The sequence below is a fragment of the Chiroxiphia lanceolata genome, chromosome 18, assembly GCF_009829145.1.
Source record: "Chiroxiphia lanceolata isolate bChiLan1 chromosome 18, bChiLan1.pri, whole genome shotgun sequence".
Taxonomy (NCBI): Eukaryota; Metazoa; Chordata; class Aves; order Passeriformes; family Pipridae; genus Chiroxiphia; species Chiroxiphia lanceolata.
In genome coordinates, this window is record NC_045654.1 from 374,102 (window position 1) to 387,226 (window position 13,125).

General features: G+C 60.0%; 2 protein-coding genes across 3 annotated transcripts; one reads left to right on the plus strand and one right to left on the minus strand.

The window, feature by feature from the left end:
* Positions 1 to 401: 401 nt before the first annotated feature.
* On the minus strand, positions 402 to 12,581 carry LOC116795909 (proline dehydrogenase 1, mitochondrial-like). Of its 2 annotated transcripts, none has more exons than XM_032706022.1 (14): positions 12,423 to 12,581; positions 11,447 to 11,643; positions 5,916 to 5,950; positions 5,465 to 5,614; positions 5,255 to 5,319; positions 4,798 to 4,914; positions 4,571 to 4,650; positions 4,244 to 4,325; positions 3,826 to 3,918; positions 3,589 to 3,735; positions 3,268 to 3,443; positions 3,088 to 3,186; positions 2,639 to 2,727; positions 402 to 1,389 (listed from the first exon to the last, which is right to left on the minus strand). In XM_032706022.1, exons 2-14 carry the CDS (start codon positions 11,590 to 11,592, stop codon positions 1,193 to 1,195), a joined length of 1,476 nt encoding a protein of 491 aa, XP_032561913.1. In that variant the 5' UTR covers positions 11,593 to 11,643; positions 12,423 to 12,581; the 3' UTR covers positions 402 to 1,192. The 2 variants fall into 2 exon arrangements, with proteins under 2 accessions (XP_032561913.1, XP_032561914.1); XM_032706023.1 differs by having other exon boundaries at positions 402 to 1,374; positions 12,423 to 12,578.
* LOC116795966 (translation initiation factor IF-2-like) lies at positions 11,878 to 12,864 on the plus strand. Its single transcript, XM_032706128.1, has one exon. The coding sequence runs from the start codon at positions 11,878 to 11,880 to the stop codon at positions 12,862 to 12,864; it is 987 nt and encodes a 328-aa protein (XP_032562019.1).
* Positions 12,865 to 13,125: the final 261 nt, after the last annotated feature.

A 13,125-nucleotide genomic window follows, 5' to 3' on the forward strand; every position in this document is an offset into this window, starting at 1 on the left:
TTTTAGGCAGGGAATCCCAGATATGGCTGTGGTCATGCAGAGCCCAGGAATAACTGGAGCTATGTTGAGGTGTGAAAGCCTGCAGGGTGCACATCCCCCAAAAGCAGGTCTCAGGGCAGGGAGAGGCTCTCCCATGCCACACCCTCCTCTGCAGGTAGGAGGAGGCTCCAGGGCTTCCAACTCCTCTGAAGCCCATCACAGGCAGCTCCACAGCTTCTCCAATCCCTAGCCCAGGAAGTTTGGCCTCACTCTGTACAGCCCACCTCTGGCTCCTTTCCCCAAGCCCTGGCTCTGGCCAAAGTGTGCAGCTGGAGGGCCGAGAGCAGCACTGACCCCTCTCTGAGATCAGGGCAGTGCCTGGGGACAGGTGCCTACCCAATAACTCCAAGGGAGAGACAGGAGCAGGAACAGTTGTGATTTAATCATCTCCATTCTCTGCAAATCCAGTGTACAGCAGAGCTGAGCTGTGGTCCAGCTCTGGGTGCTCCCACTGTCCCTGGTACATCACTGAAGCCAGGGACTGTGGGCAGGGCAGGAACAGCACAGGGATGGGGCTAGCCTGCTCCCCTGGCCCCTCCTGCTCCACTGGACGTGTGCCTGAGGATGGATAAGCCCAGGAGGCTTTGGCTCAGCTTATCCTGGGGGATGGGGGAGAGCCTGGACCTGCCCAGCTCTGATCAGTGCAAAGCTGTTGAGCAGGCAAGGAGTGGCTGTCTTGGGACAGGCAGCAGGGACCGATCCAGCCCTTACACAGGTGTGGAAGGGACAAAGCCCCAGCCCCAGCAGAGGCTGGAGGAGCTTCTGGCTTGTCTCCAGCTTGTGCCCAGGTCACCCAGCCCACCTGTACCTGAGCCCATGGCATGAAGCAGACAGATAAATCTCTCTGCGCAATCCCGCCAGGGGAAAACTCCAGGACAGTGTTCACCAAGGCGTGGGGCAGGGCTGGCAGGAGAGCCCCAGCATTGCCCCCTGGGACAGCTCAAGAGGCTGTGGGATGGCAGAGGGACATCCCTGGGGCAGTGCCGGATGGGGTAACCCTGCAGCAGCAACTGCTGGAAGGTGTGCGTGGTTCAACAGCAACAAGGACACTTCTCTCAAAGGGCAAAGGGTGCTAGGGGGAGCTGCAGCAGGATTGGGATGGGGAATGGTGACAGTGGTTCCGGCTGAAGGCACAGGAGCCCCAGGGTTGGGGTCAGTGGCTGAAGAGGTTTCCTGCGAGGAGGCGCCTCTTGACCTCTTTCCAGAGCAGGTCTCGCTCCCGGTTTGCCCGCTGCATGAAACCCCTGTTCTCCTGGGCCCTCCGGGACAGGTAGGGCAGCACCTCGTTCACTGGGCCGTAGGGCACGTACTTGTACACGGGGAAGCCAGCCTGGCCTAGAGGGATAGAGGCTGGTCAGGGAAGTGCCAAGAAAGCAAAAAAAAAAAAAAAAGTGAAAAAAGGAAAAAGAAAAAAAGAAAAAAAAAGAGGAAGAAAGGGAAAAAAGGTGAAAGGGAAGAGGAAAAAAAAGGGGGAAAAGGGAAGAAAGGGGGCAAAGGGCTGCAAAAAGGGAATAAAGGGGGCAAGAGGGGGAAAGGGGGGTGAGGGAGAAACAGGGGGAAAAGAGGGAGGAAGGGGGAAAGAGAAACGGGGGAAGAAAAAGAAAGGGGGAGGAGAAAAAAAAAGCCACCCTCCCTTTCCTGCCAGCTCTCCCACGCCCCTGGGGCTGTACCGATGGAGCAGGGATGGATGTGCAGGAGTCTGCGGTTGGGCTCTAAGATGGGGATCCTGGGAGCAGCTGAGCCTGTGAGGGGAGCTGCAGCGCATCTCTCCCGGCTCAGCACCGGGAGCTTGGGAAGAAGCCAGGGGGAGTGGGCCGAGGTCACCAGGAGCCCTGGGAATGTTGGCAGCCGGGGCTGGGCCAGCTCAAGGAGCGTTCAACCAGAAACATCAAGTTAACACGTTTTTCCAGCATGACCAGAGGAGGCTGCAGACAGGCGGCCAAACCCCGTTTCTGAGGGAACTCCAGGACAGAGCAGTGTCTGTGCTGGACAACTGCCCAGTTTGCCTCCTGCTGCTCTCCTGGCCTTAGGACTCTGCTCTGGACTGGTGTGGGCAGGGGGATCAGTCCCTGACCTGACAGCTGGACCCTTGTGTGTCCCTCTGTCCAGGTCCCTGGAAGTGCTGCTCCGCTGCCTGGGCCAGCGGCTGAGGACAAGGCCATGCAAGAGGCTGGTGCCACCCTGGTAGCAGAGAGTCCAGGACTCAGTGTGCGCCTCCAATGGAGCCAACTGACACCCCCAGACTGTACAGAAGGGGTATGCTGTCTACCAGGATCAGTCTCTGCCCCACTTTAGGGCACTACAATCTCCACTTAGATCCAAAGTGGAAATCTCCCTGCCCAGCCACCATGGGCTCATGGCACTCCAGCAGAAAGATGTGATTCTCCACCTACATCCTCATCTACATCTTCCCCAAACCTCATGCAGGGGTCACAACAGTCCCCACAGCAAGGCACTGTGCTCAGCCAGTCCTGCTCTGTGACAGGCCTGGTTCACTCGCTCCTTCCTTTGGACGCCACAGCCAGCTGCTCAGGGAGACACCAGGGGTCCAGATGGGGCAGGAGCACCTCTGCCAAGCCCTCCCCGCCCTATCACTCACCCAGGGGGAAGGTGATCTGGTCACACATGCCCAGCAGCTGCCCAAAGCACACCTTCTTCTCTGAGGGATGGATCCCAAGCTCCATCATCCTGCAAACCAAGCCTCAGCATTAAGAGAGAGCAGAGACAGCATGGAGCTCACCTCAGCAGTGTGTCCCACCGGAGGATTGGAGATCACCTCCAAACAGAACAGCATAGCACTGACCACATTCCAGATGGATGCTGAGATGTAGAACTTGAGGGATTTGTTTTCACAAGAGCTCCTGGGTGCTGCACCTCAGCTCCAAGCCCCATCTAAAGCCCTCAGTACCAGTTGGCAGCCACGATCCCTCCAGGTGAGCTCAGCGGGGACCTCAGAAGCCACAGCAGGTCTTACCACAGCTTTGTTGGGCCCCCACATCCCTTAAGTCCCTAGTCCCTGCCTTGCCACACTGCCTCCCCAGCACTCACCTGCGCAGGGTGAACTTCACTGTGTCCTCATTGTGAGATGCCACCATCACGCTGGCTTTCCGTCTGTGCTTGATCTCCTCCAGGACATAGTCTAGGCACCTGTAAGGCAGTATGGGCCTCTGGTGATTGTGCCTATTCCCACTGGGGCAAGAGAGGAGAGTGGCTGGGGCTGTCCCCTACCTGTGGTACATCTCATTGGTCTTCTCATAGGTTGGGTTGATGGGATCCTCGTAGCCCATCTGAGCCGCCCTTTCCCGCTCCTGCTCCATATACGCGCCGCGGACCAGCTTGGTGCCGAAGTGCCAGCCCTCCCGGCGTGACAGCTCCACATCCCCTGTCACATTGTCGTAAGCCTCCTACCAGGTGGAAGGGATGGCAAAAGGTCATCACACCGGTGCCACCCCTTCACTTTAGCAGCTCTGCCATTGCATTGGCATGACTTCAGGAGCAGAGATCTCCACCCATCTGCACCAGCAGGTGCTGCAAGGTGCTGGATCTCACCTTCAGGTAGCACTGATAGGTGTTGAAGATTATGGCCTGGTTCCTGTTGAAGCGGCGCTGTGTCTCCACGGTGAGGCGGCTGATGGCTGGCTGGAAGTAGCTCTGCTCTGCGTCCACCATCAGCCTCACACCCTTCTCCATGGCTCTCTGGGAGGTGAATGACACACAGATTGGGTTCATAGGGCTGCCTGCTCCACGTCTCCCCCTGTGGCTGCCCCAATTCCAGTGCCCCCTCACCTTGGCAAGGACGTCCATGCGCTGCAGCACCCGCTTCATCTGCAGATCCTCCTCCTCACTGAAGCGTGAGAGCAACGGCTCAAGCTGCCCAGTCTGAAACAAGCACAGCTTTGTGGCACCCTGCCAGCACCCAGCTCTGCCCACGGGAGACACAAATCCCCCTGCAGGGAACCCATCCCCAAGGGCTGCTGCCTAACCCAGCCTCACAGCACCCACCAGCGAGCACGGTGTGACAGGGTGCCCACCCTCCCAGCCTGGTGGTTGCACACTGTGGTTACAGCATGGCCAGGCTCTGGCAGCACAGATGCCACCAACACTGCAGCCACCAGCAACCTACTGGGAAGAGCTTAAGACCCACACTCTGCTCCCCCAAACTCCCTGTGGGACCACTCTGGGGTTAGCATAGTGGGGTACTCACCTGCCTGCTGGGGATGAGCAGAGGCTTGGAGATCTTGGTGCGGCTGTCCAACAGGCTGTTCCAGTCAAGCAGGTCCACAGTGCTGGGAGCAGAGAGACAAGTCCCTACTGGTGTCTTGCAGGGGCAGGGGGGTCTCTACCAGCTGCCGACCCCCACCAGCAAGCAAGATGCATGATGTGTGCTACCCTGACCTGTCTTGTCACCTCCACCCAAACTTTCCCTACGCTTGGTTGCTGTGGAGACCTCCCCTTGCTGCTACCCCAGGGACAGGGACAAGGTCCCCCAGTGTTCCCACCCTGCTGTGCCCCCAGATTCCAGGCACCTTACCTGCTTGTGCCCAGGCTCTCGCCCATGAACCACTCCTGGCTCTCTGCCTTGGTCACAATGCCGAGGTTGGCCAGTGTCTCCTGCCACCAAAAGGAACATCAGGGGCTACAGGGGTCTGCCTACTTAAGGTGTCACAGCTCAGGGCTGCTCTGGGATCTCTGTGTCCTTGGCCACCTCCTACAGCACATCCCTGGCAGCACAGCCTCCCTCAGGCCTTCCTGCCTCACCTGCATCTTCTCCACCTCCAGTTTCATCTCCAGCACTGCTCGCCCAGCCTGGCCCTGCTCTGCCGCCATTCGGAGAAAGAACCTCCGCCACTTCACGAGCACCTCCGAGAACCGCACCTGTGGGGACAGAGCTCCAGGTGAGACACCCAGGCTGGAGCCTCCTGTCATGCCAGGGCTTTGCTAGGTCATACCCAGCCTGAGGCAGATGCTGATCTAGAATGGGGCACCTTGGCTAAGCCGAGCAGCATAGACCCCCTCCCCCGCCACATCCCCTCATGTTGGGACCTTTAAACCTTTGTGTCTCCCCAAAAGTTGAGGCAGGGTTTGTAGGGACCTTGGGCACACAGAGAACAGCCTGTTGGTACCCACTCGATGCCACAGCAGCAAGCCTGGCACCTGCCCCAGTAGAAGCATCCTCTGTAGCCCTACCTCACCTGGTCACAGCCCTGGAACTCACCAGGAACTGAGGTCTGGCCAGCGCTGTCAGCTTGATGGCAGAGAAGCCGTCCTCTGAGCTGCCACCTGGATGGAACCAGAAGGACAGAGTCAGCCCAACAGCAGGGTACTTAAGCAGGAAGGAGGTACCTGAGATACGGTGGTGGTGGGACTGAGGCACCCCTGTAGTCCCCAACACAGTGGGGCTGCCCAGGACATGGGGAGCACTCACTTGAGGCATCGATGCAGCGGAGGAAAGTCTCCATATGCTGGTCACACTTGGCCTCATCTGTGTGGAAATAGGTGTGGGCACCAGTGACCCCACCATGATGATCCCCAAATCCCTGATGGGCTTGGTATTGCTTCTCCTTTTGTTCTGCTCCTGGGGTGGAAGAGGATGGAGATGGGCCATGCAGCCAAGCTCCTACGGCCTCCCCAGGAGCTTCTGCCATGGGTGCAGGGGAGAGGGTCTCAGGCTTGGACCTTGGAAGAGCCCCCAGGGCTGACACATGCCCTGCCTGTTCTGTGCCCAAGCAGAGGCTGTCTTTGATGAGGAGCAGGATTGGGCCAGGAATCACATTGTTCCTCATCCAGCTTGTTTTTTGAGGCTGTGGGAGCTGGGTTCTTCTCCCACAACACAAGGCCCACAGTGCCCAGATGAGCTAGACCTTCCTGTCACTCACCTCCCATCTCCTTCTCGGCTGCAGAGGTGCGGGAGCTAAGAAGAGAAACAGGGAAGATAAGGGCCAGGTCAGTAACCCCCTGCAACCCCACACTGGTGGCCAGGGCAGCTCTGAGGCTCCTGTGCCACCATCCTGGTGCTGGACCCCTGCTCTTCCCTTACCATCCCATCACTGATGGGATCTAGCTGGCAAGTAAGATGTCCCAAACCCACCTGTGGAAGGGAACAGGACTTTACTATCCATCCAGGGAAGACCTGGAGGCCCTGAGGCAGCACAGCGAGGATGCTCTGTCCAAGGATCCAGAGCTGCTCTCCAAGACCCCATCCCATGGCAAGGACAAGGTCAGCCCTGGTGGGGGCTGGGATGCTCCAGCTCATGGTCCTTGCTGTGGTAACAGCAAACCTCAACCTGATGCCTCCCCACCTTGATGGCACCTGCAGCTGGACCACGAAGCACAAAGCTCCTCCAGACCCAGATGGAGCCAAGGGTGTCCTGCTGCCTCAGGACATTCCTCTGTGCCTTGGCATCAGCCAACAACTCACAACGTCTAGGCTTCAACTCCAGCTGACCTCAGATTAATTTTAAGCCCAAGTTTTCCTACTACGGAGATAACAGGGCTCTGGCAGCCTGGGGGATGCAGGCCAAGGCACGAGATACTCCCTGAGCTTGAGCAGCCAAGCCTTCTTGCTGACATCTTAAACCTAGCCACAGACCTGAAGTCTCACCCAGAAACAGGGCCAGCCCCTGGAGAGCAGTCCTGAGTGACAGCAGAGCCATCTCCTCCAGGAGGTCTCTGCCTTGGCATCACTGTCCCAAAACTGGCCGTGCCCAACAAGGGGGAAGCACACTGTGAGGGAAGCAGCAAAATTACCCATCCAGAGCCAACAGACTTGGACAAGAGAGCAGAGAGGCATGTGGCATGGTCCCAGGACATATTGTCCCACATGGAAACCCTGTGACAGGGATTAGGAGCTGCTGGAAGCATAAACAACCGGAAACAAGCCATCCCCTCCAGCTTCCTGGAGCCAGGAACAGCTCCACATGGCTCAAAGTGCCAAAAAGCCTGAGGGGAGCTGGGGCAGGAACAGTTGAAGCTCACAGGGAGCAGAAGGCATCACATCTAGTGGGCTCTGCTCTTTGATTTTGTTCCCCTGAGGACAGGAAAAGCAGCTTTCTGGCCCTCAATACAGAAGGTAAATGAAAAGAAGGAGGAGAGATCATACACTTAGGGATGGAATGTGCCAGCAAAGCCCTCAGCACGTGGAAGGTTCCCTCAAAGCGGATGGTGTGGCACAGAGAATGGCTTCAGCCAGATACTGCTGTGACATGAGGACACACAGACATGGGTCCTGTGGACAGGTTCCAGCTGCAGCTGAGGACAGCTCTGAGCCCGAGGCACACCTCGGGCCCAACATCTGAGGTGCTGGGAACAAGCGGCCGGGAGCAAAACCTCCTCTAGCAAAGGCACACAGCTCAACTAGCAAATAGCACCCTTGGAGCTTGGTTTTGTGTTCCCAAAGCCTTCCCAGCAGCATTCCTGCTGCATGACTGCACTAGCCCTTCCTTCATCCCCCAGGGGGCATTTAAAGCAGTGCCACAGTGCTCACTTTGTTCTTCTGCAACAAGCAAAATAAAGGAAGTTCCTTACAGCTGAAGAAATAACTCCATCCTGGATATCAGCTGCTCACTTTGCAATATTAATCTTGGACAGCAAAGCCATTCCCTTGCCCACCAAGTGCCACTGAACCCGGCTTGTACCTGGCCATCCATTTTGCAAACTGACAGCATGTCTCTCAGAGCAGGACCCATCTCCAGGCACTGCCCAAACACTCCTGGCAGGCTGTATCCAGAAAGGAGCAACCTCAAGGTTGAACTGAGGACCTGGGAGCTCACACTTGCCTAAAGCAGGTTATGAGGATTTGCCACAGCCCGACGGATGGCTGGGAAGTGTAATCCAGCTGACACAGCATCCAGGGGCTTTCGGGAAGTTTTGGATTAGGCTAAATAAACCATCTCAGGAACAGCACAAAGGAACGCTGTCAGAAATAATCCGTTTGGCCTTGGAGGTTACCCCGAGGGTGCCAGCAGCACAGTGTGTTTGCTTTGCTCATCAGCAAATGGGTCTGGCAAAGTTATCCTGAATGACCACATCAAGGAAAAAACTCATGGTTACACGAAGTCCAGAATAGAGCTAAGAGGTGGCGCTTAAAATCCCACAGGTAGGAATAAAGCAAAGCTCTTGGCAGACTAATCCTTCAACCTGCTCCATGAATGAGTTGCCAGCACACATCAGCCCAGGGCCACCACAGGACCTCCTTGGAGAGCTTCAGGCTGAAGAGAAGCCACCCCATGATCCCAGGGACATGCTGACAGAGCACTGGGCAGGGGTGGCAGCAGGTCTGGGAGCAGGAGGAGAAGAGGAGGTGACAGCTCTGGGAGCAGGATTGGCCAGGCTGGATGGTGATGCCACACTGGAGCACCTATCAGGTGTCCACACAAAGAATCTCTAGAGGAAGCCAAGTCCACGTGCTGCATGGCAGAGCCTGAACAGCATCTGACAATGCTCAGGGCAGGACTGTCCCTCCCTGTGTTAGCACAGGCCCAACCCATTTCCAGTCTTGGGATGCCCACTGGCCAGCATCGGCCCCAAGGCTGCTGACTATAATCACCTCCACTATGGAGGGGGACTCTCTCTTTCATCCCATGGGTACCAGAAGCCCCTGCCCAGCTGTGGCACTGCCTCTCCAGCCCCCACCCAGGCTGGCACCCACCTCAAAGCCCCCAGTTCACAAGCAGCATCCAGGCTCTTTTGCCTGCAGCACACTTATTTTCCAGCTGTGTCACCATGACCTGGCAGAAGCCTTCAGCACGTGGCTGAGGCCTCCTGGGACAAGCTGGCAGAGCCCTGGATGCCAGCCTGGGCAGGGCAGGCAGGAGCCTGTGGCAGGCAGGATAAGCCAGTTCTTGCCCACATTGCATTGCTGTTCCCAGGTAGAAAGCCTGTGGAAAAGGTGGACACAGCCCATTGGTGGGGCAGAAAGGGTATTTCCCTGCCATTGTCTTCAGCTTGCTTCAGAAGAACAACAGGAGACGGCACCCCCTGCTCCTGGTTTGTGCCTCTGTTTCCTGGCTGGCAGCAGGGTCCAACCCTAAAGCATTCACCGAGGAGGACACAGCTCCGGAGCTCAGCAGCCACGAGCCCAGGATTCCTCACCCCTCTCAACCACGTGCAGCCCAACTCAGCACCAGCCCTGGCAGAAACACTGAGAATTTGGCATTCTGCCCCAAAGAGAGCCAAGGAAGACCCAGAGTAAGGGTAGGCAAGGGGCAGGGTCCAACACAACCCTTCCAATGCCACTCTGGGCTTTGTCCCCGCTCTGTGACAGCCCTGGCTAACCTCCAGGATGGCATTCATAGAATCATAGAACATCCTGAGTTAGAAGGGACCCACAAGGATCATCCAGTCCAACTCCTGGCCCTGCACAGACACCTCAACAATCCCACCCTGTGCCTCAGAGTGTTGTCCAAACACTCCTTGAGCTCTGGCAGTCTTGATGCTGTGCCCGCTGCCCTGGGGAGCCTGGTCAGTGCCCCACCACCTTCCGGGGAAAGATCTATTTCCTAATATCCAGTCAAATCCCACCAGGGCTTGGGCAAGGATGCATCGGGGGGGTGCAGAGAATGGGCTTTGCAAACTCTTGGGTGTGAATGGCCCACAGAGCACAGGGCGATTGAGGATCTAGCAAAGAGTACCACACATGTGACCCCCAAACCTGCTGCGGGGGAGACCAGCCCAGCCCAGCCAACTCACAAACCACTGGCACTCATCAGCAGGCAGGATTCAGGTGCAGGCAGAGCCTGCCTGTGAAAGTCTTTTGTGGTCTCCCACAGGAAAGCCCTTGGCACAGGCACAGCCAGGCATGGAGGGGAGCAGTGCCAGCCTGGCAGCACTGGCATTGCCAGCTCACCCCCACGGGGATGCTGAACACTGTGCCTGGACCATGGCTGCATGTGCAGGGAAGAAACACCACTGCTACACATCTTCAAAACAGCCCCCCACTGCCAGGCTGCAGTGGGGGGATGTTTTGAAGCTTTTATATAAAAATATATATAAAAAAGTTTGTAGCCCAAATTGGGATGGCGCACCTCTGCCTCCCCCCGTCCAGCTCCCATGCCAGCGCTGCCCTCACGTGCTGCCTGCTCCCATCATGGCCCTTCGGTCCCAGGGGATGTCTGGCAGCAGCGGCGAGGAGCAGTGCCACCCACCACGGCACATCAGGGTCCCCGATAAGCAGCGCCCGGGTGTGGAGCAGAGATAAGGTTCCCAGCGGCAGCACCTGCATCATCACCCTGACACGCATTGCACTCACAAACCACCCCAAAAAGCCGTTTCCGCTGTGTTTTTACCATCACGTAACAAACACGTGACAGGCATGTGACAGCCGGACAGTGTCCCCAGCTGCGAGCAGGGACATGGCGCTGTGCAGGCTTGCCCGGGGGTCGGTGCTTCCCCAGCCTGTGGCCTCTGGCAGGGCCACCCTTGTCGTGGGTGGGGAGACACCGCCCACCCCCGTGACCGTGAGGTGCCGGCCAGCGGCACATCGATCCAGAGAGCGGAGCTGCCCGGAACTGGAACCCGAATAATGGAAAGTTACCGGCAGCTTTGGGCTGGTGCCCGCTCTTGGCAGAGGGCAGGAGGCAGGGAAGGCTGCCCAGGACGGGGGAGCAGTGAGAAAAGAGGGGCATCACCCTAGTTTGAGCGGGTTGAAAATAGTGGGGGAGTGGAAATCATGGAATTGTTAAGGTCGGAAAAGAGGTCCAAGATCATCATCCACGAAAATGTGGGGTGGCACGCCCCAGGGTTTGTATGGCGGGGGATATGGGGGCAGGAGTGGGGGGCACTCCACACCCCAGCGTGGGGAAGAGGGGAGACTACAGGGGTGGCAGCAACGCAGTGTGTGCAGAGTGGTGGGGTGGGATGGGGACACAGCACCCCACTGGGGCTAAGGGAAAAGTGGGACATGGTGGGTAGCACCCCAAGGGGAAGATGGAATGGGGGGTCCAGCACCCCAGAGATGGGACATAGAGGTAGTAACCACCTCAGGGTGTGCAGGAGGGTTGGGGGTGGGCTACAGCACTGCGGAGCGGGGGCAGGACCCCGGTGTATGCAGACCCATAGACGGGGACAGAGGGGGTGCAGCAGCCCGGGGGGCAGTACCGGGTGCGGGCATAGGGGCTAGAGCAGGGACACAACCCACAGGGGTCACAGCCCCCCGTGTTCGGGGCGGGCGGGGTACCCGGGCGGGGGGCGGGGCCTTGACGGGTGCGCGGCCCCGGCATATAGCCAATGGGAGCAGGAGGACGGGCAAGCGCAGCCAATGGGAGCGGGGGGACGGGCAGGTGTAGCCAATGGGAGCGGGGGGACGGGCAGGCGCAGCCAATGGGAGCGGGGGGACGGGCAGGCGCAGCCAATGGGAGCGGGGGGACGGGCAGGCGCAGCCAATGGGAGCCCGTCCCGGCCCCGCACTCACCGCCCGTCCCGGCGCTCCCGCAGATCCTCCTCCACGCTGTAGTCCAGCACCGCGCCCACGCCGAACGCCTGGTTCCGCCGCAGCAGCGGCTTGATGGCCTCCTGGTCCTCCCCGGCCACGAACTGCCCGTAGAACGTCATCTTCATCAGCCGCTCGAACAGCGCCTGCCCCAGCACGCGCTGGCACAACTGCAGCAGCTGCGGGACAGGGGCGTCTCAGCACCCCCGGAGCGGGCACTCTCTTCCCTCCGGAGGGAGAGCCCCCCGGCATCCCCCAAAACGGGCAGTTCCCCTGCCGACACTTCCCCGGCTCAGGACCGGCACTCCACGACCCAGGGCTGGCATCCCCCAAACCCCTCTGGACCGAGAGACCCCAGCCCACGCATCCCTCGGACAGAGAGTCCCCCCGGAAGGGGACTGACGCCTCCCGAAATGAGCACTCCCAGGACGAGAGGCCCCGGTTCAGGACCGGCACCCCACGAAACGGGCACCCCCCCAGCCCTGGAGCGGCACCCCCTGGCCCAGGATCCCGGCACCCCCCGAAATGGGTTCCCCCGGAGCGAGAGCTCACCCGGCCTAAGTTTGGCATCCCCCAAAGCGAAAGCCCACCGAAATGGGCACCTCCTGGAGAGAGAGCCCCCCGGCTCGCAGCGGCATCCTCCAAAACAGGCACCCTCCGGAGCGAAAGACCCCCGGCCCAGGACCGACACTTTTGGAGCAGGCATCCCCGGAGCGAGAGAACCCCCAGCTCGCACCAGCACCTCCGGAAAGGGCAGTCCCCATCGCGGGACTCGCACCCCCAAAAAGGGACTCCCCGGAGTAAGAACCCCCCAGAAAGGAATTGACGCCTCCCGGAGCGGGCGGCCCCGGAGAGAGAGCCCCACCGGTCCAGAGCCGGCAGCTCCCCACCAGCCGGGGACAAACACTCCCCAGATCAGCCTCCCCGACTCCCCCAGTCATCCCCCCCCGCCACCCACCTCCCGGTTGTGCTGCACCAGCGGCTCCACGGCGCACAGCCCCAGCACCACCAGCCCCCGCAGCAGCTCCGCGCTGCTCTTGCTGCGGAACGCCTCGCGCGAGTCCCCGAAATCCACGGCGGGCGGCGGCGGGTCCCGCTCCTCGCCCCGCGGAGGAGGCGGCTGCCCCGGCCGGGGTCCCCTACCCGCCGGCGGCGCGGCCCCGCGGGGAGCGGCGGCGGACGCGGAGCGCGGGTGGCGGGAAGGGTCGCACAGGCGGACGGCAGCGCGGAGCGCCCGGGCGGCTCTCGAGAAAGCCATGAGCACGGCGGGGCCCCCGCCCGCCACCGCGTTAAGTACCGCCCGCCCGGCACCGCCCCCGGGGCTCCCGCCGCCACGGCCCTGCTCCGCCCCACCCCGGCCCCGGCACTGGGACGACGACGGGTACCGGGACCTCGACTGATTCTGGATAGGCAGCGGGATCGGCGGCGGAACTGCAAACGGAACCGGCACCGAGGCCAGCATTGGAACCGGGACCGGGAGCGGCACCGGGACTGGGACCCGGACAGGAACCGGCAGCAGCACCCGGACTAGGAATGGGAATGGGACCGGCACCGAGACTGGCACTGGGACGGGGACTGGGATCGGGACCAGGACTGGGACCAGCACCGGGACCAGAACCAGGACTGGAGTCACCCTGCCCAGTGCACCCCTCTCCCGCAGC

Coding starts and splice junctions, on each gene's coding strand:
- LOC116795909 (XM_032706022.1), bottom strand. CDS start 11,592: ATGAAGATGACGTTCTACGGGCAGTTCGTGGCCGGGGAGGACCAGGAG. Junction 5,615..5,915: donor AGCCGAGAAGGAGATGGGAG/GTGAGTGACAGG, acceptor CTTCCACCCCAG/GAGCAGAACAAAAGGAGAAG. Junction 5,320..5,464: donor CCGCTGCATCGATGCCTCAA/GTGAGTGCTCCC, acceptor GGTTCCATCCAG/GTGGCAGCTCAGAGGACGGC.
- LOC116795966 (XM_032706128.1), top strand. CDS start 11,878: ATGAGCACTCCCAGGACGAGAGGCCCCGGTTCAGGACCGGCACCCCAC.